This window comes from Daucus carota, chromosome 1 (assembly GCF_001625215.2).
Source record: "Daucus carota subsp. sativus chromosome 1, DH1 v3.0, whole genome shotgun sequence".
Lineage (NCBI taxonomy): Eukaryota > Viridiplantae > Streptophyta > Magnoliopsida > Apiales > Apiaceae > Daucus > Daucus carota.
The window spans coordinates 38,307,533-38,335,355 of NC_030381.2; the positions used below are offsets into that span (position 1 = coordinate 38,307,533).

The 27,823-nt window shown below is 33.1% G+C and overlaps 4 protein-coding genes across 5 annotated transcripts; 3 read left to right on the forward strand and 1 right to left on the reverse strand.

The window, feature by feature from the left end:
• The first annotated feature begins 1,917 nt into the window (after positions 1 to 1,917).
• Positions 1,918 to 7,745, forward strand: LOC108215558 (pentatricopeptide repeat-containing protein At2g30780-like). Of its 2 annotated transcripts, none has more exons than XM_017388056.2 (3): positions 1,918 to 2,480; positions 2,976 to 4,157; positions 6,283 to 7,745. In XM_017388056.2, exons 1-2 carry the CDS (start codon positions 2,052 to 2,054, stop codon positions 4,107 to 4,109), a joined length of 1,563 nt encoding a protein of 520 aa, XP_017243545.1. In that variant the 5' UTR covers positions 1,918 to 2,051; the 3' UTR covers positions 4,110 to 4,157; positions 6,283 to 7,745. The 2 variants fall into 2 exon arrangements, with proteins under 2 accessions (XP_017243545.1, XP_063939066.1); XM_064082996.1 differs by lacking the exon at positions 6,283 to 7,745 and adding an exon at positions 5,951 to 6,271.
• A 2,124-nt stretch (positions 7,746 to 9,869) lies between these two features.
• LOC108200079 (gibberellin receptor GID1B) lies at positions 9,870 to 11,958 on the reverse strand. Its single transcript, XM_017368172.2, has 2 exons — positions 11,434 to 11,958; positions 9,870 to 11,022 (listed from the first exon to the last, which is right to left on the reverse strand). The coding sequence occupies exons 1-2, from the start codon at positions 11,470 to 11,472 to the stop codon at positions 10,021 to 10,023; spliced, it is 1,041 nt and encodes a 346-aa protein (XP_017223661.1). The 5' UTR covers positions 11,473 to 11,958; the 3' UTR covers positions 9,870 to 10,020.
• A 10,365-nt stretch (positions 11,959 to 22,323) lies between these two features.
• Positions 22,324 to 24,345, forward strand: LOC108222308 (protein VAPYRIN-LIKE). The gene has a single exon (XM_017396229.2). The coding sequence runs from the start codon at positions 22,624 to 22,626 to the stop codon at positions 24,034 to 24,036; it is 1,413 nt and encodes a 470-aa protein (XP_017251718.1). The 5' UTR covers positions 22,324 to 22,623; the 3' UTR covers positions 24,037 to 24,345.
• Positions 24,346 to 26,485: 2,140 nt separating this feature from the next.
• Positions 26,486 to 27,588, forward strand: LOC108203779 (histone H2AX). Its single transcript, XM_017372947.2, has 2 exons — positions 26,486 to 26,786; positions 27,206 to 27,588. The coding sequence occupies exons 1-2, from the start codon at positions 26,583 to 26,585 to the stop codon at positions 27,425 to 27,427; spliced, it is 426 nt and encodes a 141-aa protein (XP_017228436.1). The 5' UTR covers positions 26,486 to 26,582; the 3' UTR covers positions 27,428 to 27,588.
• Positions 27,589 to 27,823: the final 235 nt, after the last annotated feature.

Genomic DNA, 27,823 nt, shown 5'->3' on the forward strand with positions numbered 1-27,823 from the left:
GATAAAATGTGACAAGTAATTTTGAAGATTCAAATAAGATTTTTACATTTTTTTAGGGATTGAAAACAAGACTGACAATAAAAAAAATTGTGAAATAAATGGAGTGAAGAAAATTTTCAATTAAATAAAAGGGAAGGGCACAGTGATCGATAAAACTTGAGTTTGGGTATATATTTTACAAAATCCTCTTCTCATTCTACTAATGTTACATCGGTAGTATTTATGAGACAAAACCCCAATGCTTTCTTTCTTCTTTTTTTTTTTGGAACAAATCCCCAATGCTTTCTAATTTCATGTGAAGATGCATATATTAGTTATAGTCTCTTTGATAAAAACAAAGCTAATGAGGCATCAAGCCTGCCATTTAGCTAACAAGTTAATGTTTAATAATATGCGGGTTGCTGATAAAGAAGGGCTTAGTTGTGGATTATTGCTGCTATGAAATGATAAAATTAAAGTGAAGATATTACCTTGATTGAAAGAAAAATTCTTGTCGTGATTATGGGGAAAAAATTTTTACCATAGTTTCTTTATAGGCTTTTACTGTCATTCAGTTTAGTATCTATCAAGTAACAACACAATATTCACAGCTACTTCAAAGATTAGAAATTGATATTAATGATATTTTAATATGTGTGCGAAATTTAATGAAATTACGATGGATAAAAATAAAATTGGTAGTATCGAACGGAGTAGCATTGCAGTGGATAAATATTTAAAAAAAAATAGACAATTATAAGCTCCTGGATTTAAAAAAAAGTGTAAAAAAAACAATTTGAAAAAATAAATATGTTATTGGAGAGACTATATAGATGCTTATAGAATTATAGTATCCGGATTAGCTTGACATTTTTTCAAATGCAAGAATTGTGGTACTTGATTGGTGGTTTATCACAGATATTGATTCTTGAATGCTCAAAATAATGTTTGGGATCAAATTTTTGGAAAGTAAAACAAAACGCAAGATATCACTTTCATGAGGCTTGGTGTAATAATTTTGCAAAAACATGGTTGGTGAAATTTAGGGAAACAGTCAAAATGATATTTTCTCAAAGTTTAAAAATAAATTGTTAATGTATGAAATTTGCTTTATAAATGGATTCAGAAAAGGAAAGATAGTTGAACAAGAAAATATGATGTGTAAAGTTTGTTTTCATATATATATATGATCATTTTTACATATATATTTACATAAAATGTAATATATTAAAAAAATTGTAAAATCACTAAAATTTTCAAATTTATTTTCAAGAATACAGTCAAATTAGAATTATATATGATGTTGCCAGGTTGGTTGAAAGTAGTTGTATTTTAGGTTACGACCAGTTACATATATAGTTGCAAATCATATATTTTTGTGAGAGTTGAATATCTTTAACAATGCTCTATATTTAATGTGATATATATATATAGTTAATATATATATATTTTAGTACTCTATTAATTGAAAAGCATAAATCGGTTCTAAGCGGTACAAGGATCTTCTAACACTTAAGTGGTAAAACGGACGCTTAAGCGGGTTGATAAGCGAATTAATAAAATATAATTAAATATTTAATTATAATATTAGTATATTTAAAAAAAATATTATATTGTGGTAAAAATTTAAATTTTTAATATTTGTGATGAAATATATTTTTAAATTTTTTAATATAAATATAGTTATATTTTAAAATTAAAACAATTAGTAAGTCAACATCATTTTGACCGCTTAACTATAACTTAATCCGACCGCTTAAAACACTTGATAGTCTGTTTAATTTTCAAAGACACTTAATCCCCGCTTAATACAAATTTGAAGTATTTTAGGACCTATTCCGCTTAGGCCGGCGGCGGCTACACTTTCAACAATATAATAATGTCAAAGTTATGAAAAAAAATGTCGAAGTTATAATATAAACATTTAGAATACCTATCCACTAATAATAGTAACTGATATTCACAGAGTTCATCACTCATCGGCTCATCCAATTGACTCGATCAGACCATGTTATACAATACAACATGAACTTTCAATGTAGCCTGCATGTACCTCCACACACAAAACTACAATGAAGAGGGTTTGGAAGATTTCATCAGAATCAGCCCAATCAAAGCTATCACTTCTTAAACACAAAACCCTCTTTTCTAAAACCCCATTTTTAATTACTAACAATTATTTCATTAAACTCCGATTTAACTGGCTCTTTTTGGCACATTCTAATTGTTCTCAAAGCGCTGTTCACTCTAATGCATTCCCAAACATTGTTGGGTTGTTTGACAATAGGTGGTCTAATGCTGAAATTCAATCTAAGCAAGATCTTGTGCAGAAGGTCTCTGTGTTACGAGACGAGTTGATTTGGGTTAGTGGGTATGGTCAAAATGAGATCTTTAGGGTGTTGGATGAAAAGGGTAGGTGGTTTTTTAAGGGCTGTGCTAATGGGAATGCATTTGTTGAGCTTTTGAGGCAGTTGGAGTCTTGGCCTCGTTGCGCGCTTGAAGTAAAAAAAATTTCTCTCTTGTGATTATGATATTGAATTTCATGTGTTTATGTGTTTTTTTCTCTGTTCTAAAAGTCGGTGATTAATCACGATTAATCACCGATTAATCCCTGTTCCGTAGCTCGCCGAACTGATTAAATGTCTGATTAATCACCGATCAATCCAATTAATCCCGAACAATTCAATTAATCTCCGATTAATCCTTGTTCTGTGACTTAGTCCGATTCCCGTTTTTTACAACACTGGTTTTTTTATAATGTTAAGAGTTTTTAATTTGGTGATGTAATGGAATTGGACTATTTGAGTATTAATGCTTGTTATAGAACAAGGTTTTAGACTTTTGGTTGGGTCGGTAGTTCATTGTGTGAAAAGATATGAAGGTATTAAGCCATTAAAAGGGGCTAGGGGGTTAGTGGCATGAGTATATCATTTGTGGATAATAGTGATGTTCCTTTTATCTATGTGTTTTTTATAATGGATTTGATGCTGATATAGGTTTGTAATTGGAGAAGGAAACTAGCAGATGATGACTTCCCGTTACCAATGACATCAGAAGAGTATGCTAAAGCTATCAGGATTGCTGGTAGATCAAGGAACGTTGCTCTTGCGGTTGAGCTTTTTACCGAGGCAGCAAACAAAAGAATCAAGACAGCTACAACCTACAATGCGCTTATGGGTGCTTATATGCATAACGAGTATACATATATGTGTCAGTTGCTTTTTCGGGATTTTAAGATGGACAAGTCTTGTAGGCCAACAGTTGTAACTTACAATATTCTTCTCTCTGTGTTTGGCCGGTTGAGGTTTATTGATCAGATGGAAGCTATGTTGCAGGAGATGAAGAATTTAAACATTTTTCCCAATCGGACTACTTACAATGCGCTTATTAGCGGGTATTTTACAGCATCGATGTGGGATAGCATGGAGAAGACTTATGCTGTAATGGAGGCAAGAGGCATAAAGCCTGATGTAAACACCCACATGATGATGCTTCGAGGATATGCATATTCTGGTGAATTGAAAAAGATGGAAGAGATATATGAGCTAATTAGTTACCATCTTCTTGAGCACAAGGAATTTTCACTGATAAGGGCAATGATATATGCTTACTGTGAGAGCACTAGCAGCAATAGAGTAAATAGGATTGAGGAATTACTTGGGCTAATTCCGAAGAATGATTATAAGCCTTGGTTGAATGCGATTTTAATTAAGTTATATGCCCAAGAGAATATTTTGGATGCGATGGAAAGCTATATAGAGGAGGCCTTTGAGCGTTGCACCTCCATCACAACAGTAAATGTAATGCGTTGTATAGTTTCTAGCTATTACCGAGCCAATGCCGTGGATAAGCTTGCAAACTTTGTTAAGCGTGCAGAACGTGCTGGGTGGAAAATCCGCCGCTCCTGGTATCACTGTAAAATGATCCTGTATTCATCACAAAATCGTCTTGCTGAAATGGAGGGTGTTCTTTATGAGATGAAAAACTTATGTATACAGACCACCCCAGGAACTTTTCTTATATTGCACAGAGCCTACTTAGAACATGGACAAAAGCATAAACTTGACCAGGTTTTGGGAGTTATGTGTACGCATGGATATGGAATTCCAAGCAATACAGTGGAATCATAATGCTTTTTCAATATATGCACCCTGAGGGCATAGCCAATAACTGCATGTGTAAGGCCAGTTTTATATAATTTATAGCTAATTTTATCTGCTAATTTTTTGGTTTCGTCTTGTCAACTGTGCATCTTTTGTCACCCCTTCAATACTTAACCGTGTCCTGTTATCATTGAGAAAGCAATCGACCATTGTTGTTTATATTTGGTCTCGTATATTAAAAAATTATGTTTATACTTTTTTGGATTGATCCTCCTTTCTTAGTTTTTAAATTTATTAGTAAAAAAATATATATGTTATATTTTTTTTTAAAATTTTTAGCTCCCTGGTTCAATCTGGGGTGTGTCTGAAATCCTTATTGCAGTATAACATCAATATGTTTATATGTATATTCTAAAAAATTAGATATGTTTCCATTTCCTAAAATATGATTACTATTGAACCAAGTAATATCAATTTTAAGTGTCAAGCACTCAAATCAAAATTAAAATTCATATGTTTATAACATACTTCAAACGTTGAAGAAAATTTCACCATACAAATGGTAAAATGCTTCCTTGCATTGAAGCATAGTGAATACGCCTCTTCTCTTCTCTTGTGACATGACGACACAAGGAAAGTCGGGGATTTAACCTCCATTTGAGTTATGTGCGTGATTATTTACCACTAGGCTATCCTGAATACTCAATTTGCATTCATTTTATCATACTGAATCCCTCAAAATAGTCCTATATACTATTATTGCTCACTTTCTTTTTCTTATTTTTGGGTAAATGCTCACTTTCTCATTTATCTCAGGTAAAATTTTTAATCCCACCCCGTCTTTGTACTACAAAGTGATTGAAATATAGTTCGCTTGATAAAAAAGAAAATCATGCAGTAAGAAAATTAGGGGGCGTTTGGATTGAGGTTGGGAATGGGAATCGGGAATGGGAATGGAGGGTTAATGGGAATGGGAATAGTATGGTATCCCAAGGGGTGGGAAGGGTATGATTTAACCACCTAAAAGGATTGGGGTTCCCATTCCATGGGACCAAATAACTAATCCAAACACTTGTTATGGGATTAAGGTTCCGATTCCCGTTAACCGGGCTCATTAACCATGAACCAAGCACCCCCTTAGAGTAAATAGGCCAAATTCTGGTGTTACGAATAAGATGAAACAAACATAGCTCAGGTCTCTGGTTCTTCTACCTGTTATCTGCTAATGTTCTTATGCTTTCTGATACTAAAAGCCTTTATGTCTTCTGGCACATATTCGGATCACTTGCTCAATATTTTTTTTCAGTCTCAAAAAAAAATTTCATAAAAGCTTCCGTAAAGGGTTGCTGCTTTTTTTTTTTTGTTATCTTCTTGTTGCCTGATTATCTGGCCGCACAATTTTATAAAATGTTTGTCTGCGGAATATATCAGGAACTTGTCTGACTCTGGTAAAGAGTCACTGAGTCGGCATAACCTGGGTTTTATTAACTTTTAGAACAGTTGATGCAAGTCTGATAGACATATGTCGATTGCTTTTTTAATAAAAAAGTCAATATAATCAAGTAATATCATCTTGGTTTTGTCATTTATGGATTCTCACATCAAATTATAGGGGCATTTGATCAGTTTAAGAAATTTCTGAAAAGAATTGCGGATTGCTTTTATTATATATATCAATGTTGCAAAGCTACAGTCTTGTACTATTGGCAACTCATGAGGTCAAACGGGTTAAAGTTTAATAAATAGGATTGTATAATTTTTACATAAATTAGTTGTGACTATTAGATACTTCTTATTATTGTTCACCGTCTTGATCTGTTAAATCTTCCTTCTGATCTGTTAAATCTTCCTTACGATCTCTCTCATAGGGTTTTGAGATCGTCTGTCCTTCTCGAAGTATCTGCCAGGCTTGCTGCTAGATGTAGATGCTTGCATCGATGCCATGGCCCTTCCCACTGCTGATGCAATTTTAATCTTTCAGAAATGCATCCATATAATTTAGGCATGGTACCCAGTCCATACTCTGAATATTTGCTGGAGGTTTCTACTGCAATATGACAAGTAATTAAATGATATAACAGGATGAAGAGCACCGAAAATAACATAAGACTCGGATACTTTGTTATTTACTGTTTTTACTGCACGCTGTCACTTTTATTTTATTTTATTTTATTTTTACCCACCCTTTTCTGCTATGTAGGTTTATTCCTTGGACACCTTCATGAAGTCGTGAACCATGTAAATTGTTGGATGTCAAGGACACAATAAGATCTGCTGCGAGTGTGTATTGCACATCACATCAGTACACACTCTGCAACAATATGACAACCCTTTAGTGAGATGTTTATATACACCTTATTTACAGTAAACATAAAATTCAGAGATGTTGCATTTGCATGCTCTGTAAACAATAAGCCTTGAAGGACCATTAATTGTTGGTAGATCATTGTTGGTTCTAGAGAAGTTCTCTGGAGAATTATTTTCCTTGAGTAGGTTGTCAACGAAGTCACTGCTGATAATAGAGAATGCCTAATATTTGGTTCAGGATAAGGAACTATCAGCGCCATAGTGCTCAAAGGAGGCAGGTGCGGATACAATAATCTGTTTGGACTATGGGCAGGTATAAATTCAGGGCACATGTATAATCTGTTTGGTACTATCCTATGAAGTGATCTTGCTGTTTGTCTATCTCTCGACTAATTGCTGTTCATGTAGGATGCAGTTTGAAATGTTGTTTAAAACCTGTTATAATTTTGTTAATATTCATAACTAGGATACAAATAGTTTCCAATGCTTGAAATGATTTATTAAATTGCATCTCAGCTCCATGAATCAGATAATATAAATAGTTTCATCTTTTTGTATTTGGCGGTCTGGGATCTTTATCCTTGTCGCTGAATGAATTTTTTGCCCTCTGGTTAAGGAACTTTGTAGCTTGACCTTGTGTTTGGACTATTATGAATCTTATTCCATCTGTTTTCTTGATGACAGGTTCCTTGGTCTGTACAGTATAATTAGAATTCCAAGTGAAATTTTTACAATGTTATTAGCACAAAATTGGATTACAAATAAATCTCAGATACATAGATTACTTGTTCTAATTAGTTGTTTATATTCAATATCGTCTCTATTTTATTAATTATATAGGAGCCACTGGATGAACTAACTCGAAAATTCAGAAATATATAAACACGCGTGCACACTGCACATCTAAGGACAAGCTTCAAATCCTCGACCAGATGAGCCAAGAGATCATCGGTAGATAAGATCCGAACAATGTACATTTTTTCTGCAGGACGATATCATCAGAACAAGAGACCGTTACCAGAAGTATTTACATTTGAGACGCTTGGGACAAGTATGGCAAATAAATAATCAGACCATGTGAGGACAGGGGTATAAAGAAATTGTGAAAGTAATGTGAAATTACCCTTTCTAGTTATACGACAATAATGAAGTGAGATTCCTTGTACACAAACAATTCCATCTCTTCGGTTCTTGCAGCACTAGTAGTGTGTTGGGTGCTGTACTGCTGTATCTAACATCATCAACATCATTTCATGTACATGATTTTTCACACTTGTCAAGAAATGATAAAAAGACAAATGACAATCCATCAGTCACTTCAGTTGTACCAAACTCTAACATCTTGAAATAACACAGCCTTTTCGGACTTGACCTCTTGCTTTGTTTCTTCCCAGTTCTACCCTCTGTTCTTTTGACAGCTTTTAGTGTTTTTACCTACTGGAGTTTAGAACTTGTCAATACATTTTATGTTCGAAGTATGCATTCGTCTGTCCAGTTCGATTGTATACGTCTCGAACAGAACAGAGAGCTCGACACATAAGCAAATATCAAAAATTACCAAACAGTTATTTGATTTATACATTAACATTTTTTTTCACCCGCACTTTTCCTAACAGTATAGCAATTCTTAACGGTACTTTCAAACATGCCGAATAATCGATAGCAAGAATTGAAAATTTAGTACATGATTCATGCGAGATGAGAATGCGAACACGCAGAGGGCAAAGAAAGCAACACGCTAACAGACAAAACTAACAAGATCATTCAATAATCGCAATTTAGACCGAGTAATAATAAAAGCTAGCGGTTGCGAACAGGGATGCAACACATTGCATATACTGTATTTAATATTATAATACAAAATATTGTAGGTGGAAAATAAAAGATGGTGAAGAAAGTCAAGTAAAACAAATGGTTTGAATTTCTTGTCTAGGTTTTTAGCACTTTGTTTCTTCTTGTTGGTGATTTCCACAAATGCTCTCTGCATGTGTCAAACTTTGCTTCATTGTAAATAAATGGAAATTAGAAATTTTTCCAAACGATTTTCTATACAAGTTTAGCTTTTTTTCTTCCATTTAAATCACTATTTTAAGAACTTTTTTTAAAAAATACTCAAATTTGCAAATTTTATTTCTAAAAATATGATATGACCTCAATTGCAATTGTTGATTTGTTGCAACTCGAAAATCAACTGCTTTCAATCAGCATTGGAATCACATTTGCAACTTGGCCTTATTTTTGTAAAAAAAAATTGGAACAATGAATATTTTTGCAAATTTTCATTTTAAGAACAGGAAAGTTCAGAACAAATAATAATAACAAAATATTGATAAATGTGTATAAGATAAATTAATAAACTCGTCAAAGTAAGAATTGGTCCCAACTCCCAAAAATGATCTCAATTTACTAAATTTGTTTAACAATAATAGCAAAATTTGTTTAACTATATTTCCCAATTATATAGATGAATAATCTCGAAAAATGAGTAAAATTTTACTAATTTCAATTTGTTTGTCGAGAATTAGTCGGCAAGAAGTGTACAGGGAGAGAACAGAGAAGTTATATCCTAGCTTTTCAAATGATTCACTGTCTGAAATGATCTGTCTTCACTATTCTAACAACCTTGTTAATTTTTCCATGGTCAAGAAGCAGTCTAAAAATTTGTATTAAGTGAGAAGCTAGAAAAGTTGAAGAAATAGTAGGAAGAAGCAACACTGCAAAGTTCCTTAGTTGTTTGTGAGATAGATCCAAGAAATAAAAGAGAGTTTGTAGGGTTTGTTGATGAGTGGTCCCTTTGAATACTTCCAACAACCCCTAGCACTAGTAGTTGAGTTCCTCCTATCAAAATAAATCTCATTCTTGTGATTTGCCATTATCCCAAACTCCAATTCAACACATCCATTGTAAGAAGCAATCAAACACTTGACAGAGACTCAAGCAGACCCCCATTATCAAAAGATTTCTACAATCCCTAATTTTGGACATTTAGATGCTAGTACAACAATTTAATAATAATTACATTTGTTTTTATCATATTTTGTTGGATTCTAATTTTTGCTGAATCCCAATTTTAATTTACAATTTGGAGTCTAGGTCAATGGTGAATATTTAAACTTATAACACTTAGTTATGAAGTCTTGGTCTTTTATTCATAATTTAATAGGTTAAAGTCAATAGTAATATTTTGTGAATGAGAATATTAGATAAAAAAAATCAGAAGGGAAGAAAAGTCTGTTTGGCTTTATGCAGTGAATCAGAGTTGTAATTCCTAATGGGATGAATGAAATACAAAGTATTTGGACAAATTGACAAATCATATTGTCTGGTATGCAACTAATTTGCAAGCAAAAGAAGTTAACAACTATAGTATGAGTGTTCTTTACAAAGTTGTAGAGTCATTTTCTGTTAACATCCAGCCAATGGTTCAAGATACTGAGAGCATCAAACAGTCTAACACAGAGCCATGAAGATCACCAGAGAAGTCTGTAAAAATTATAGTATATCATAGAAATTTACATTACATACATGAACATCTTGTTCCCACATACTAATCTGAAATAGGTTTCGATAATTATAGCCGTAAACTTAAGCAACTGATCTTTATGTTATGTAAAGGCTAGAAGTAAGCATACTAACAGTTAGGATTTACAAAGTTTTTGATCTTCTCCATTAGGCTGTAGAAATGGTCATTATTTGGCAGGAAATAGAAACCGATCGTTGCCTCCTTTAAGTAGAGAAGCTCTACCTCTTGCCCTTCTTTCTTAAGGCCTTCGACGTAAGCCAATTGCCAATCTTGAATCAGATCCAGACCAGCAACGCAGACTAGGCTCTTCGGAAAATTTGACAACCCTTTGATGGATTTAGACCTTGGACCGAAAATATTACAAGCTGGGTGATCTCTGTCCTCGCCTTCTGGTAAATAAGCTCTCCAGTACCAGTCCCTATCTTGAATTGTCACAAAGTACTTCCCATCCAACCTTGTCTCGGATTCCTTTCGTTCTTGTCCTCCGAAAAATGGATGAAGTAGTATATTCCCCAATACTTCAACTCCTGATTCTGCAGCTCTTACAGCAACATGGTGAGCTATATTACCACCTGAGCTATCACCAGCTAAAAAGACATGAACTTTAGAATCTTTTCCACTTTTAAGCCAAGTTCTTGAATGTACCCATTTAAGAGCTTCCCATCCATCATCATAAGCACAAGGGTATCGATGTTCAGGCGATCGCCTATAGTCTACAGACACCACAACAGCATTACAAATGCCAACAAGACGTCGACAAAATGTATCATAAATTGCACTATTGACCGAGGAATGAGTAAAGCTCCCTCCATGATAAAAAATGATGACAGGCACAATTTCAGTAGTGCTCAAGGGGTTTTCAAGCTCAACAATGCCATAGGGAGGAGCTTCATTGTTTGGGGCTGATCGATAAACACGGGTCAAAAGATTTGTGGCACGATGCACAACATCAAATGAGTAAACCCCATTGACAGGAACTGCGTTGGGAGGGACTTTGCGTTCAAGATACTCAGCCAAATCTCGATTAAATGTGCCATCAGGACGGCGAAGCATGTTGTAAGATACTTTGAAATTTGATATCAGGATCCATGTGTGCAATGGAACAACTCTCTGCAAGTTAACAGAGAAGATTATTAAAACTCTTTCTCTACATGTTTTTTTTTTGTAAAAAGATGCAATTAATTAAGAACTTTGATCTCAACATAAGTACAAACAAATGATACCGTGTTTCATTAAACTCTACAAATCATAAAATACAGATCATAGTATAAGTATTACAAATCAAATTATCAGCTTTTAATTTGTATTTTGAGCCAAGACCTTATCTAGCTATTGTTTCTTTGGAAAAATGAACTAGCTTATCAAAATTTAATGATTTAGCAGAACTAGCTTAATGAAAGATACACACATGCTATGATGTTGATAATAAATCACCTCCAAAGTAGATAAAGTTTAAAGAAACTTTTAACAAGATAAAAATATCAGGTGACAATAAAGATTCATGAGTATTGAAAGCAATACCTTCGCTTCGCTGATATTAACTTGACTATCACCAGCCATGTGTGAAGAGAAATGACCCCCTGCGTTCTTAATATATATCAGTGGGAGAGAGAGAGAGAGAGAGAGAGAGAGAGAGAAAGAGAGAGAGAGAGATTTGGGAGAGATTTAGAGAGAGTGGGAGAGAGAGAGAGAGAGATTTGGGAGAGATTTAGAGAGAGTGGGGGAGAGAGAGAGAGAGAGATTTGGGCGAGAGATGGTTCAGAACAGGGGAGGAACAGAGAGAGGGGGGGTGAGAAGGAATGAAGAGAGAAGACAGGGGTGGGGTGGGGGGAGCTTGTTTTGTAGCTGTAGTGGTGAGTTGTGGGATGTAAATACTGAGTGTATATATACAGGAGGGAGAGGGTTGGGATTTGGGGCGCAAATACAGAGAGGGAGAGGGAAGGACAAGTGGAGAGAAAGAGAAGACAAGTGGAGTCAAACGTATACAAAGTTCAGCTGGTGGTGCAACGGGACACTAGAATCCACTCAACGTTCTGCCGTTATCAACCCCGTTCTCGTTACTCATTTTGTTTGTATATACTCCGCGGGTGAAATGCTAAAAATAATGTATTTTTTAATAAAGCTTATGAAATTAGCCATTTTAAAAGGGATAGGGTTATTTATTTGTTTTTTTAAGGGATAGGTTGTTTTGAGGTTTTGGGACGCATTTGTTAACAGGATATCCCGTCTATGCAGCATATTTATTCGACAAATGTGTATCCCAAAAAATTAAAAAAATACTCATTTTACAAAAAATCCACTTAAATCATAGAGACCAGAAATTATGATTATAATAATTATATTTTAATTATTATTTAATTTTGTTAATTAAATAGATATTTATACAAATGGATTTTCGATTATCTTCACCAGCAACCATCACTAACCGAGTACGGTTGATTATAGTTATTATCAACTGTCTAAAATTCCTTACATCAATATATTATTTGATATATATAATGAACAGTGATGATCGTAATTGAAAATGATGTTGTAATGGGATATTCACGAATTTGGTTGAAAAAAATAAATAATAACTAAATACAATTATTTTAAATCATTATATGTATTATTAATTGATGTCATAGATGTTTTAACATAAAACTTGCTCTTATTATTTCATTTTTTCATAAAATATATTGTAATCATCGTTGTGCATATGTTATTATATTATTATAATGATATAAAGTCTCATTTTAAGTTAAGAATATGCTAGAGATACCAAATTGAATATAAAAATTAATGCAAAAATATATTTATCATACACACCTTTCTATATATTAATCTTTCTAATCAAATTGTTTGAAATCGTCACGTCTTCAGTATCATGTCATTTTATAATATATCTTATATTAAATATAGTGCTTACAGTATTGCTTGTTAAATTAATCACATATACCGAGTGAGTGAAAAAAATTGCTCCCCAAAATTTGGAGTCTAACCATAACATTTATGCATCAACCACAACATACATTAAAGTTTTATATAGAAACAAAATAAAATTTATCTCCAAGATTTTTGAATAACTCTTCAAACACCCATCTCTTTTAAAACGTTGATATAATAATCAAGAGTGAGTCAGGGACGACGGTATAATCAAAAGTCAGGTCGGAGCCTCCACTATATTTCGATTACATGACTTGTGTTCGACATGAAATTATGTCGCTACCACAATTCCGCCTACATCGGTGCTCAAATCTTGGTTACTTAGACGACCGATGTTAAGGTCATTTCAAACATTATTTTTTTTTAATTGATGTTATCGTGAAATTTAGATATCGGTTCAGAAAATAACCAATGCCTAAGGCTTTTTTTCTAATAATATGTAGGTGGAAATAATTATCAACATCACACGCGAAGACATCGTTCGATTTTTAAAGGGTGCTGATTTATGCACACTCCAAACTTATTTATGCACACCCTCTATCTTTTTTGGACTAACTTACCCTCAATTCTTTTAACAATGTTTTGTTTTTCTATTTACTCAATTTATTATCTTCCTTAATATTTATAGTTGCAAGTCTTATAATTACTATCGCTTTCTTCTGTTGTCCTCCCGTTTCATCGACAAGTTAAAACCCTAGCATTCATGGAGAGTCCCGAAGAAGAAAACTTTCAGTCTCATACTACTGATGGAGAATTGTTGGAGTTAAATCAACTAATTGATCTGATCAAATCAAATAATGCTGAGAATCTTTCAGAATTTTTCACACACTTTTCTGATTCAGGACCTTCTAGCAACTCTAATAACGAAGGTATTGTGTGTTTTTTCCTTCCCAGTAGTTCTATTGAGTTAAGAAAAAGCTGCCAGATGCAAAGTGTGTATGAAATTCTTGTTAGTAACCTTATCTTATAAGTGCATTTACATGTCTCCAACTCTTTCTCAGAAATTCATTTATTGCTTTAGCATTTTGCGCATACATCAATGGTGAAGTCCAATAACCCCATATCCATCATGGATGGATGTTATTGACAAAGAAAAACGGCAATTATCATAGCTATTTTCTAAAAACTATTTTTTCAAAGATGCACTGTAATAATTTATCTTTTGGCAAGACAAATCCACCTAAAGCAAGTACTGCAAATCACTTGAAGCATAGGAAAGAAAGAACGATTTTTTTGATTGCTATTTACGCAACTATGAATATTAAGAAAGATAATATCTTGAGTAAATAGAAAAACAAAACATTGTTAAAAGAATTGAGGGCAAATTATCCAAAAAAAATAAACAGTATGTATAAATAATTTTAGGTTGTGCATAAATCAGCACCCAAATTATTTTCATTCACACTATTAGAAAAAAAGTCCTAGATTAACAAACAAATTTGGAGCACTGTGTTCAGCTATACGTATAAAAAATGAGGTTGAGTACAAAATATTGTAACATTAACAATTGTGCCTTTTCTCGTAGAACATTCCCAAAATCAGGCAGTTGGAAACAGTAAAAAATTGAGTGAAAGTAAGAAAAGACATTTTCTTACGTTGCGTAAAAATTTGTGAAGAAAAAATGAATATAATATGCAAAAGACAAAAAAGACAGCAGTTTTTTGCGTGTGCGGTGGACTCCAAATCACGTGGCGACAACGGTTCCGTCTCCACTCTACCAAATTTCTCATGTCCATTTACCATACTACCCCTCATCTGCTCACCTTATTCCAACTATACGATACATTCATAGTGTCATACTTTCTGCCTTCTGAGCATATGCCCCGGCTTGTTTGGTGTTTAAAGAAAATAAAATAGTAAATATGTGTCCCAGAATATTATTTATAATATTAAATTTATTATAAAAATATCCAAAATAATATTTAAAAATATAGATAAGAAAATAAATGATTTTAAATATTTTAACAAGTTTATGAACAATAAAAATAACATTTTAAATCAATATATATCAAATAATTTGATTTAATTATTTAATAAAGATGGATAGAACATTTATGATACAAGTCAATGAATACATAAATTATCACAAATCTCATGTGGATCTTTGAAAAGAAAAATTTTCCATTTTTTTTCAAGTTTTAGTTGATAATATTGGATTGCTTTCTCTTACAAATAGTCCACCATCTGACCTCTATGTATATAAATCACTCAATTAAATTATATATTTGTTTGCCGCGTCATTTGAAAAAATGAGATGAAATTTGATATATACAGTGACCGCTTGAATAGTCTTATTTTTCATAAATAAAGACTTTTTGAAGAAGAAAAAGTACATAATTGTTTTTACTATTAAATAAAACTCATATTTTTTGTCAAATAACGAATATGAAACACCTTTATAATATTTATATCCAAAAAAATTACAAAAGAATGCACCTTGTAAAGAAAAATAAAGATTTATTTTTTTCATATAAATGATTACTAAAGTAGACCACTAGACCCTAACTTTCTCCTTTGAAAATTTCAAAGGAAATCAAATCTAATAGCACAGTTCTTTTAGAAAAGTAATTCTAATACTAATTCATCTCTTTTGAAACCTGATTTTCCACCGATTAAGAATAACACCAACTTTACTCGATTTAAATAAACACACGAGATTAGTATGTGAGTTTCCCAAGTTATTTGCGGAATGCACAGTTGTATTTGTTGTTCACGAGCAATACGTGTCGGGCGATATGAGTGGTGGGTCAATTGAAGCGGTGTAAGAATGTGACGCGTAAGAGGCCCATCTGCGAAGCAAGCTGCCTTTGATTTTTGTATTTTGATTAGATTCATCCTAAGACATAAGTCAAGCAAAGCGGACCCCAGCGATAAGGCTTAACGAGGAATCGGCTAGTGCCTTGTTGGAAAAGGAATTATTTTGCATTTTGGTTGTTTGTCTACACGGGGAACAAACATATAATAATTGCAAGAAACAAACAAAGAAGGTGACGTTAAAATTTTATTAGTTGATGTTGGTGGAATGTCACGAGCTAATAATTACTATCGAATTTTAACGACTGTCAATATTAAAACGAGAATTTTAATTCTAGCAATAAGCAATTCTGCCTCCTTCATTCTTCACTTGAGTGAAATTTTAAATTCTCTATGAAAATTTGAACCCAAGTCCAGAAAAAGTTGTCGCGCGGAGCACAAAACAACTTAGACCAAGATTCATATAAAATGCTAAAGGGCTCACTGTCCCCTCTGCTTCAATTATCTTCCTCCTCCAATACAAATTATTAAAGTATAAATTAAATACAATTAATATGATTAAATAGAATGAAAAGAGTTTCAAGACCGGCGATAGACTCCGAGATGAGGCTAGACACGATCTAAATGAGGCCTAATACGGTCGGGTGGAGTCTAGTAGGACCGTGGTGAGAGTTTTGGCTCTTAAGATTGTTTGGGGCCTATCGAGAATGTCTGCCGAGTTTTGACGAGATTCTAGTGAGCTTGTGATGATTGAGGGGGTGAGAGTGGTTCCTAGATGGTGATACATATAACTGTAGGTGAGCGGTGACATATAAAGAGGGTGAGGTTGTTTAGAGATATATCTCTTTGTTTGTATTTTAATTTATATTTTAATGATTTATATTTGAACAATGACCATATATATATATATATATATATATATATATATTTGTATATATTGTCGAATTTAGTCGCCTTTTTTTGTGCATCTAAATGAAATTAATGAAGCTATTATTAGGAGTAAAAGTTATGCTTTTTCGGATTTTATTGTTGATTTTGTCCTAACATTTAGTCTTTCTATTTTAAAATGATAGCCGTTTTGGTTTTTTGTATAATTTGAGCTGTAAAACATGTTTTTTATATACTATTTTTTAATTTTTCTTTTTTAAAAATATAGATCTTATACTTCTATTCATATTTTTTGAATATGTGAAAATATATTTTGTTATATATCAAATTACGTGTAAAAAGTAGAAATAATTTTTTTTTAATAAAGAGAGTATTAGAAAGAATGTTGAGATCGATGAGGAAATAAGAAACTGTTTGCTTGCATTCTTCAATTTTCACTGGAATTTAATTTAAAAGACTTGCTATGGCTTTATGAGGTATAGCTTTTTCTACAGTGATCGGTTAAAATAAAATTAAAAATCAAGAATGATGTGGCCTAAAGTCTCATACTCACTTGTTCATCAAAGTTAATTGCAAACTGCCAAACGAGCTGTTTATTTTGACTATAATGCATCTACTACTATTTATACTTGTACAAAAGTACAAAACAAGTTGTGCAACAACGGCACCTGCAAATATTTGGCGATAAATTATATCCCCATTTCAAATCAACCGTCCATCTTATCTTTTTCAGTCAAATTCATATTTTAATTGATATATTAAATAATATAACACTTTCCTCTGTCCCATTTTTGATATTTGACTTTCGACACCTATATTGAGATGTAAAACTCAATAAAAAAATTCAATTTTTATATCAAATAAAAATTTAGATTTTTAAAGTTTGTTTAACATTAATTTTATAATACATAATTATATTCAAATGTGATTTTTTTTAACACTTTAAAATACGTATAAAAAAGTTCAAAACAGTTAAAATGGGACGGAGGTAGTACAACAAAATGTATATTTTTTTTTAAAATACATTGTTAGTTTTTCAAATCTATAAAAGACTATTCATATTTTTCGATGAGAAAAATCAATTTAAATATAAAAAATTGAAAGAGGCCACCGATTTGGAACATATATATTCGAGTACCGATTTACAATATATTAATCAATGTTCACGCCTAAATAAAAAAAATTCCATGATCAACTTTAAAAATACCATTATTTTTTATTTCGTAAACAATTTATAATCGAGAGCAGATTATATTGTGGATTGTGGAAAATAAGAATCGGAAAACACCATTCAAGCATCAATTAAATGATTGATGATAACTAAAGATAAGTAGGTAGATATATCAAATTTATACTATATATGTTTGTTTATTACTATTTGTTAATTATCACATATTATAAGAGGAATTGGAAGAGCGTCTTGTCTTATTATAATTAATAAAATTGATAATTTTTAAAAACAAAAAGCTAGACAATTATTTCAAAAGAGTGATGTTAACATGATAAATAAATAACTGATTTAATAGTGTGATTTATGTGTATAAAATGATCCCTTTGTCATTAATACAAATGAAACCAATCAAATATTTTTAACTAAAATTTAAAACAAATTTGTATACCTCCATTTTCTATTTAAAAATCTCTCGACTTAACAACTCCATGTTGTCTAGGAATTTTCAATTTTCCATCATCCGCAATTTCTTCCTTTTGTCTCTCCTCATCTCAATTTGTATCTTCCCACTTTGGTGATTCCTACGGGGTTTCAAAAGCATGTTAATATGTACAAGATACAAACGTGTTATATGAGCGAATACATATTCCTAAAAAGTACCAAAATGGGGCCTGCAATGAATTTGGAAGGTTGTGATGTAGGTCAACAACCATGAACAGGGTTTGGCTTCTTGTGGCCATTGGGTCAAGTTTATCACTTAGTGGACAAATCCTTTGTCCTATTACTTTCCCTCATTTCTTCCTTCATTCATTACAATTTACACCACCCTAACTACAACTTTCTCCTCTTTATACTTGTGTACCTATTTTGTCTTCTTCTTACAAAAGGTGTCCTCACATATGTACCGTGTCTTTACGTGTAGTTTTCCTTGATCTGTGTTCTATTCTCAATTATCTCAGAATTATTCTTTCTTTCAAAAAAAATTACTAACAATAATAAGTATAGTATAGAATCATTTTTTGCAAAAGATTAATGTCCAAGTTCTTATATATCAATACTAAGAGAAAATAGGGTGGTAATCAATTTTTTCCCGTAGATCAGCAGGAGGAATACTCATTTTCAAAAGTAAGATCCAAAAATTTAAAACCACTGCTTCTTTCTCAATCTTTGTAGGCGAGATACTGTGTTTTAAGCCTTAAGGTGTCAACACGGTAAGCTTATCCTAAATATTCCATCCAAGTTTATTGTTTAGAGTAACATAATTAATACGTATCCTAAACTTACATGATTAGTTTAATGATGATTTATGTGTATACAGTGGATTTCATTATTATTTGAAATATTGACATTTCTATATTGGTATCTCGAAAGAAAGTTCCTTACACAATAAACAAAAATAATATATTATTTTACTCACAAAAACACTTTCTCTCCTAAATATAAGAACATAACACGTTAAAATCCCCAAATGGAAAATAGATTTTTGATTTATGTCTCAAAACTCAGAAGTCATGATCAGAAGAAAGTGACAATTTTTGACATTATTGTGCAAGACTCCTGATACTATCAACAAATTATCTTAATATTATTTTATTTTAGTAAAATAAAAAAATAAATAATGCAGATACATGTTGTAATAGTCGTCTGCGGATTAACCGGACCCCTTTGCATACACGCTCTTTGCGTGACTAGTGCCTTTTGTCTTGAATAAAGCTTTGGGAGGACCATTGTTTTCTTGGACATTTACTTTTTCTGGTTCAGACTTTCTTTATAACTTGGCTCAAGAAATAGATACTTTAAAATAATTCTGTGTGATATTCGTGTTGCTTGTCTGAATTTTAATAATTTCGGAATTGAATCGAGTTTCTCTCTCGAAAAATAAATAATGTTTTTAATAATACATGTTTCATGTGTGTAGAATTAGTAGTACAAGTTAAGTAGCATGGTGGGCTTAAACAGTGATTGATTAATTAATAGAAGCACTACACATTATAATAGGATGGCATTAGCGCCTAGTGATTGAAGTGACCAAGATCATGATGGCCACGACCCGGACAAACAAAACGACAAGCGATGATAGTGATTGTAATTGGATTTTATTTTTTGGTGTTTAAGGTAAAGTAAATCACTACTTAGTACTCCTTAATGGGAACAAGGTTTTTAGTTATGCAAAAGCAAAGAATGTTAAACGAGTTGGGGGGGAAGGGGGAGTTCATACATGTATGCTGGTCTCTGTATTGACGTGTATTATTCGATATCTCGATTTATATCTGATTTTTCTCCGATTTAAAGAAATAATAGATATTTCATATTTATTTTAAAAATTGTCTATGACCAAAATCAAACATAAATAAAATATATTTTTAATATGATAATAGATTATGCAAAAATTTGCAATGTATGTTTAGAGATTAGTCAAATATATTTAACATCAACATGTTCACTGTATTTTTAGAAAAAGATAATGTGTGATTGGAATGAACAAAATTTTATATATTATGTGATACAAGTTAAAATTGTTCCATTTCGCTGGTTGAAAATGCTCTACAGCATTTCATCTTTCCATCGGTTTACATACTGTGAATGATCTTGTAATATTTACATTTTGAGTGTAATTGGGCCATGGACTGGTTTGGGTAATTTATATTCAATCTTCTAGAGTCCATGCATCACAGAGAACTAGAATGATCAATTGATCATAGGACAAAGCCCAGCCCATTGCTTCAACCCTCTGCCAGTATTAAAAATTGTATTCCTAATATATAGCTGATACATGAATGCATGCTTAAATAATTAAATTGTACTCGTATCATTTAAGTTTACATCTAATCCGCATACTACTACTTGTACATTTGTACATCTTTTTTACCAATCATGCAATTAAATTTCTGCTTTTGTGTTGAGATAATAAAATCCTCTCTCCGTTGCGTTTTATGTTATTTTTGGGGAAAATTTCTCCCAGAATATTACTTTTTCTATTTTTTTATTTAACATTTTGACTTTTGACACATATTTTTAGATTGATTTATCGGAGAGTGAAAATTATTATTTTTGAAATAGAATTTTTATGAATTAAAATTTTGATTGTATATCTTTATTTAGAATTTCTTGTTTATGAAATTACACTTTTAACTACCGATCACAGTCTAAAGTCAAAATGTCAACTAAGAAAACAGAGGAAATAACATAATTTAATCTAGTGCAATTATAACATATAGATAATGATATTAAATATTCAACTTACATATTTTGGATATGTCTAATTTTTTATGGGACGGAAAGAATGGTTAACTAAAGCTACTACCGGCATCATTTTTTGGGTGGTGAAAATAAACTCCTGCAAGACTATATTGAACTGAGAAAATGATTTCAGAGCATTATTCATTATTGCATTAGCTATTTCATTATCCGCCATTGATCTATGATGTATGTTTCTGGTTGAAATCATACCTTTTATAAACATTATTACTTACTGGAAGAAGATGAACAATGTTATCAACCTGAAATCATTTAAAAAACTGTTCTTGATTTTAACTACAACATTGTAAAATGATCGACTTTGTCAAATGGCCATGATATCATGTATGTCCTACTTGATGTACTCTACCTGTGCAATACAACAAATGATTTGGCAGCATAATCCTCTATGATCATCCTGAAAGCACCAGCTAATTAGTATATTCAGAATACAGATTAAATATGTGTTGAACAATGCATTATTCATTTAGCGGCTTTTAATAATACATTGACATTTCGACAGAGCTGACTATCTAACATTGTACACAAATTTGGGCTTAAGAGTGGTCTCGAGTTTGAATCCTTTATCCTAACGCATTTCTGGAGATTTGGAATGCGTAGACCACGTACTTATGTTGCAGTCTTAAGCATAAGGAGGAGAGAAATTCAAATTACAGGGCCTGCTGTTGAGTAGATTAGAGGAGACACTGCTTCTGGCTTTTTTCGATAAGAAGTCGGCTTCTATTTTTCTTAACTCCTTAGTCCACTTCTTTATTTTAAGTAAGAAGCACTTCTTTTTCTTTTTTTTTGCCAGAAAGCACTTTTTTTTTTAATTTACCCATACGGTCCGTTGGAACTTGGAACACCTGAACAGCTGTTGAGCCAACTAAGCAAATCTCACTCTACAATAGTACCTTATTATCTGTTTTGGCCTAGGACTTGAGGAGTTATCTGAGTGCTTATATTCTAGTTTTCTCCTTCTCCAACAACTGATGCAGGACAACCAAAATATCGTTATAATTTCAATGATTTTTTAATTCATTAGTAAATTTTCGCTTCATTAAAATAATGAATAGTTTGAATATATAGTAAGCTGTTAAAGTTCCGGGCCAAATGCAAGTGACAATGGCCTCAGATGATTTGGATACAACCAAGAACTTATGCCTTCCGAGAAATCAGATTGCCTGTACTTATTAGCCATACAAGGGCAATCATAACTTACTAATCGAAACTTAAGGTAAGGTCCCGGATGGATGCGCCTTACATTTACCTTAGAATGGGACAGGGAAACTGTTTTCTGCAATCAAAACATTCACTGTTAATACCATAAACAAAGCAAAAGTTAAAACTGAAACTGAAGAACTTGTCTGCCTCTCTCCTATTGGTGAAATCAGAATGTTTTTATCTTGTTACACTCAATAACAACTGTGCTAATACAACAGATAGTTTATAACTTGATCTTCTAAGTCAGTTGTTAACCTTTCATTATCAACTTAATTTTTTAGCCACTTTGTATAGTTATCTTATTCTAACATCACCTAAGCCAACTATCAATACATATAATAACCACAAATGTGACTGATAATTTTTATTAGAATATATAATGACCACTAGGCAATGCCACAATAGGAAATATTTTCGAGAGAAAGGATCAATCAGTCACTTTCTTCATCTTCCTTTGCTCTCCTTGATATCAAAACAAGAATTCACAATCTAGGTTTGTATAGCAAAACACTATGGACAGGCTTGTGAAGCCAGATGTGAAGGAAGTGAACATAATATTCAACCGAAACCAAAAATGTTTCGCCACCTTCAAGCTTAGCAATCTCATGCACACCATGAATGTTGCTGTTTCACTTACTACTACCAATCCATCTCTTCTTTCTTTTTCAAATCCGCTGTCTATCATCCCACCTCTCTCGACTATGTGTTTCACTCTTATGTTATCTAAGCCTTCTGCTCAGCCTCCTTTATCTAGTCCTCTGGATACGATTCTAGTCAAGTCATCGGTGCTTCCCAAAGGAAAGGCTACTCAGGAGGAGCTTCGTCGTATGTTCTTGAAATCAGGGTCACAGATATTTAAGGATGCCATCATCCCCATCACCTTTGTAGGCCCTCATGTTGTCGAATTCCTCCTCACTCCTGCTCCAAGAAAGCTTGATATTTCTTTTCTTCTGGAGAAAGCAATTTCAGCCTGTGATGAATCCCAACTTTCTCTTTTACTGAGAGCTGCTGCTAGGTGTGGGAACTCCTACTTCGCTTCTGTTCTGATTGAAGCTGGAGCCGACGTGAATAATAGGGATTCAAGCAAGCTGTCTGTGATGGCACTGGCTGTTCAATCAGGAAATGCTGATCTGATTGAAATCTTGATTGATTCTGGTTACTTAATTGATAATTCTGTTGATTGGCTATTGCACAAAGCTGCAGCTATGGACCGAGTAGAATTACTGGAGGTTCTGTGTTTGAGCTGTTTAGATATAAATTTGAATTCAGCTGATATGAATGGTAGAACAGCTCTTCATGTTGCTGCAATTTATGGACACGTGGAGGCTCTTCGGTTCCTTGTATCAGTGGGAAGTGATCCTGATGTTGTAGACTGTGATGGCTGGACTCCGCTTCATTGTGCTTCTGCTGAAGGACACATTAAAGCAGTTGAATTTCTGCTAGATTGTTTAAAATATGTGAAATATGCAGTTACTAAAGATGGACAGACTGCTTATGCTCTAGCATTCAAAAAGGGGTACTCCAAATTATACGACATGTTACATTTAGGGGACGTTTTGCATAAAGCTGCAACAACAGATGATGTAGAAGGACTAAAGAGTTGTCTTGCAAAAGGTATTGAAGTGAACGGAAAGGATCAAAATGGTTGGACCCCTTTGCATAGAGCAGCATTCAAGGGCCAGATCAAGAGTGTTAAGCTTTTGCTTAGCTATGGAGCTAAGACCAATGTTGTTGATGATCATGGTCACACTCCTCTTCATCGTGCAGTTGAGGCAGGACATGTGAACGTGGCAATGACTTTGATTGGCCACGGAGCTAAGCCAAATATGAAGGGCCTAAAAGGCGCGGTTCCACTGCATTTGGAATGTTATAAGAAGCATCTGTCTCTCGTGTCTCCTTTAGGCGGGGAGAAAGAAAGAGCTTAAAACTGTTAGAATACAATATGATCCTCGTAAGCCCTCCTCGTAACACCTTCAGATTTTAGGAGAACTGATCACTTAACATGATAATGTATAAGTTATTAGTCGCATTTATGTGCATAGTTTTAGTCCAAGGTTGTACATTCCGGTGCCAAGAAACTATGTTAGTTTTTAGATGGCCATGAAATGAGATGAAGTAGAAACCTCTGTTTTCTATCCAAATTCGATGTTTAAGGAAACAATCATGTGTACATAATCTTCACTTTACTTTCATGTCTGTTGTGATTCTTGAATGAGAAATACAATCTGTTAGGTTTGTCAAGCACTGTGGAGGAACTGAAGCTCAGACCATGAAAATAAGATGCCTTTCTGGGTGAAACTCAGTATTCTGATTCCTAGTCTTTGTCGATATGTGAGTGTTTTTTTGCTCCAAATCAATTTTCATGACGCATGAGCAACTTAAAATAATTACAGCGGCCGCTGACGTACATCAACAAAGTGAAGTGTACACTTCATCATGCCCAACTCCAATAATTACAGTTGAGAGTAGAGCTGAACAAAAAGACCGGGCCTAAAAAGACCGTCTGGTCTGGCCCGGTAAAAAGACCGGATAAAGCCCGTCTACTAAAAGCCCGGCCCGGTCTTTATCTGGCGTGCAAGTCCTTACAAGTCCTTGATTTTTTGTCAAAAATCTGGCCCGGCCCGGCCCGGCAAAAAATCTGGCCTGGATAAAGACCGGTCTAAAGCCTGGATAAAAGCCCGAAAAGCCCGGATGAAAAGCCCGATTAACCTATAAATTGGAGTTTTTTACACATCCAAGTCCATGTATAAATATTAAACATATCCCCACATCAACTAGATTAATTAATGCTACACGTACTGACACAAATTTATATACAAAATTTAAATTAATTTCAATCAATTCAAGATATGTATACATATATATCACGTCAATTCATTTATACAACTCAAATTTCAGTTAAATAGAATGATATGGAAAAACTCAATAAAAAAAGGTCATATAATTATTTAAAATCATAACTAAAAAAAGCCCGGATAAAAGCCCGGTTAAATCTGGCCCGGCCTGGTAGGCCGAAGTAGGCCTCATTTTTTCATAATAAATCTGGCCCGGCCCGGCCCGGTTTTTGAAAAGCCCGGTCCGGGTTTTTGAAAAAAAGTCCGGGCTTTTGAAGGACCGGTCCCGGGCCTAGTGGGCCGGTCCTTTTGTTCAGCTCTAGTTGAGAGTGAGTTTTAATTGGGTGCATTATTCATGACATCCAACGATTTAATTTTAAAAAAATTGTATCAGAATCTTACATTAATAAAATGGAGTGTACATCTCAGTATGCCCAACTCCGATATAATTGAGTGCACTATTCATGAAATCCAACGATTTAATTTAAGAATTAGAATTTTAAATTAAACTACAAAATTGAGTGATACTCTATTAAAATTTTAAATTATACTCAAAAATTTGATGGAATTCAATTGAAATTATTTAAAATCCATTAAATTTGATTATATTCAAATCCTCATGAATTTTTTGACTTCATAGAAGATAGATTTTTGTGGGATTGTTCGGTGTATTTTATAATTTTTTGAAATTCCACCATAATCTATGAGATTTTGAAGTATCGGTTTAAATCCTAAACAACTCTGCAAAATTCATGTAAAATCTGTGTGAAATCCAAATCAAATACCCCGCTGAGGTGAATTCTTTACATCGGAGTTGGGCTCGGAGATTAGGATAAATATATAAAATAATATAAAGTAATAATAAAGAGTAAAAAAAATGGAGAAAGTGGTGGAATCCATTTATATAATAAAATTTTACTATTTTTGAAAAGTTTTGTAGCCTAAAGAAATGAGTGGGACTAAAAAAATGAAATCGTACAAAATCCAGTGGGATCGAGGGAGTACAATTTATTAAAATATATGAATCATATATATTCAATTAAAATCCAACTTGAATACACCTTCCTTAAAAAAATTGTGGGAAAAAATTATTTCAAAATTATTTCAGAAAAAACTTGAGAAATTATTCAATAACTTTTTATGAATTTTTCTCAAATATTTTTTCCAAAAAATTTTCTTGGAAAATTCTCTAAAACTATTTTAAGAATTTCCCCCGAAATATGCTCTATAAAAATATATTTTAAATAAATAATCATCAAAAACAAAATTTTCCGAAATCAAATTATATTCCGATAAACAAACAAGACATTTTAAGTTTTAACCCTAAATTAGCCAGAAAGATAAATATTTTGCAAGTATACACCCTAAAAATTGAGAAGCAGAATCAGTTTGGCAAGAGCCCAAGCCCAAGCCCAAAACAAATTCTAGTCGGTTCTTCTGTGACCACTGTCACGCTGGCAATCCGCACCCACTCAAACCCACCAATCAAAACCCACCTCTCCAAAACCCCTTGAATATAAAACCCCACCTCCTCTCCACATCACATCAGCCTCTGCACACAAAACTTACAATTCCAATTCCCACCTCTCTTAATCTATTCTCTCCTAGGGTTTCACCATCAAAAAACACATACAAAAATGAGTGGCAAGGGGGCTACAGCTACTACTAAAGGAGGCAGAGGGGTTTCAAAGACCAAGTCAGTGTCTAGATCTTCCAAGGCTGGCCTTCAGTTCCCTGTGGGGAGGATTGCTAGGTTTCTTAAGGCTGGCAAGTATGCTGAGCGTGTTGGGGCTGGAGCACCTGTTTATCTCTCTGCTGTGCTTGAGTATCTTGCTGCTGAGGTATTTTCCTTTCTGGGGTAGTTGATTTTTGTGTAAAGATTCAGTCTTTTTGGTGTTTTGATGGTAAAGATTCAGTTGGGTTCTTGATTACTGTGTAAAGGTTTGATCTTTTTGGTGATTTGATAGTAAAGATTTAATCTTTATGTTGTTTTATTGTAAATATTCGTTTGTTTTGATGGGGGATTTATTTTGGGGGAAAGATTTAATCTCTTTGTTGTTTTGATGGTAAAGATTTATAAAGATTGGAAGCTATTGTTGTTTCAATGTTGAAGATTTGAAATTTATGTTGTTTGGATGATAAAGATTGTACATTTATGCTGATTTGATGATAAAGATTGTAACATTATGTTTGTTTTGATGCTAAAGATAATGTAAGGGGTGAGATTTGAGTTTTGTTTTGATTTGATTTGTTGATGTAGGTTCTAGAGCTTGCTGGCAATGCTGCAAGAGACAATAAGAAGAACAGGATTGTGCCAAGGCACATTCAGTTAGCGGTGAGAAATGATGAGGAGTTGAGCAAGCTTTTGGGGACTGTTACTATTGCTAATGGTGGTGTTTTACCAAACATTCACTCAACTTTGTTGCCGAAGAAGGTGGGCAAAGGGAAGGATGAAATTGGATCTGCTTCACAAGAGTTTTAGAGTGTTTATGTTGAATGAGAGTGCAGAGTGCTCGAGTTTATGTAAGTGAGAATGATGGGGTTTAATGTTTCCGGGATTTTGTGTAATCTCTTGATGCAAAACCCCTAATTTTGGATGGTTTGATGAATTTGAATATACAAAGTTACTATATTTCGGTTGAATTTTGTGATTTGGTTGGTTTGTTAAATTTGTTCATGTTAATCTATTATTGTTCTTGGCTGTTCTGTTCGACATTATGTCTGATTAATTTCAAAATTTGTTAGATGCAAATTTTAATCAGACATCTCCAGTCTATGGTTTGGCATTGTGCCATGTTTTAGCTGCTTCCTGATTTATGTTTTGGGTCATCTTTCATTTGCCCCTCTAGTTTGTAAGATGTTGTGACAGTTGATGTTC

Coding starts and splice junctions, on each gene's coding strand:
- LOC108203779 (XM_017372947.2), top strand. CDS start 26,583: ATGAGTGGCAAGGGGGCTACAGCTACTACTAAAGGAGGCAGAGGGGTT. Junction 26,787..27,205: donor TTGAGTATCTTGCTGCTGAG/GTATTTTCCTTT, acceptor TTGTTGATGTAG/GTTCTAGAGCTTGCTGGCAA.
- LOC108215558 (XM_017388056.2), top strand. CDS start 2,052: ATGAAGAGGGTTTGGAAGATTTCATCAGAATCAGCCCAATCAAAGCTA. Junction 2,481..2,975: donor GGCCTCGTTGCGCGCTTGAA/GTAAAAAAAATT, acceptor ATGCTGATATAG/GTTTGTAATTGGAGAAGGAA.
- LOC108200079 (XM_017368172.2), bottom strand. CDS start 11,472: ATGGCTGGTGATAGTCAAGTTAATATCAGCGAAGCGAAG. Junction 11,023..11,433: donor TTAATATCAGCGAAGCGAAG/GTATTGCTTTCA, acceptor GTTAACTTGCAG/AGAGTTGTTCCATTGCACAC.
- LOC108222308 (XM_017396229.2), top strand. CDS start 22,624: ATGGACAGGCTTGTGAAGCCAGATGTGAAGGAAGTGAACATAATATTC.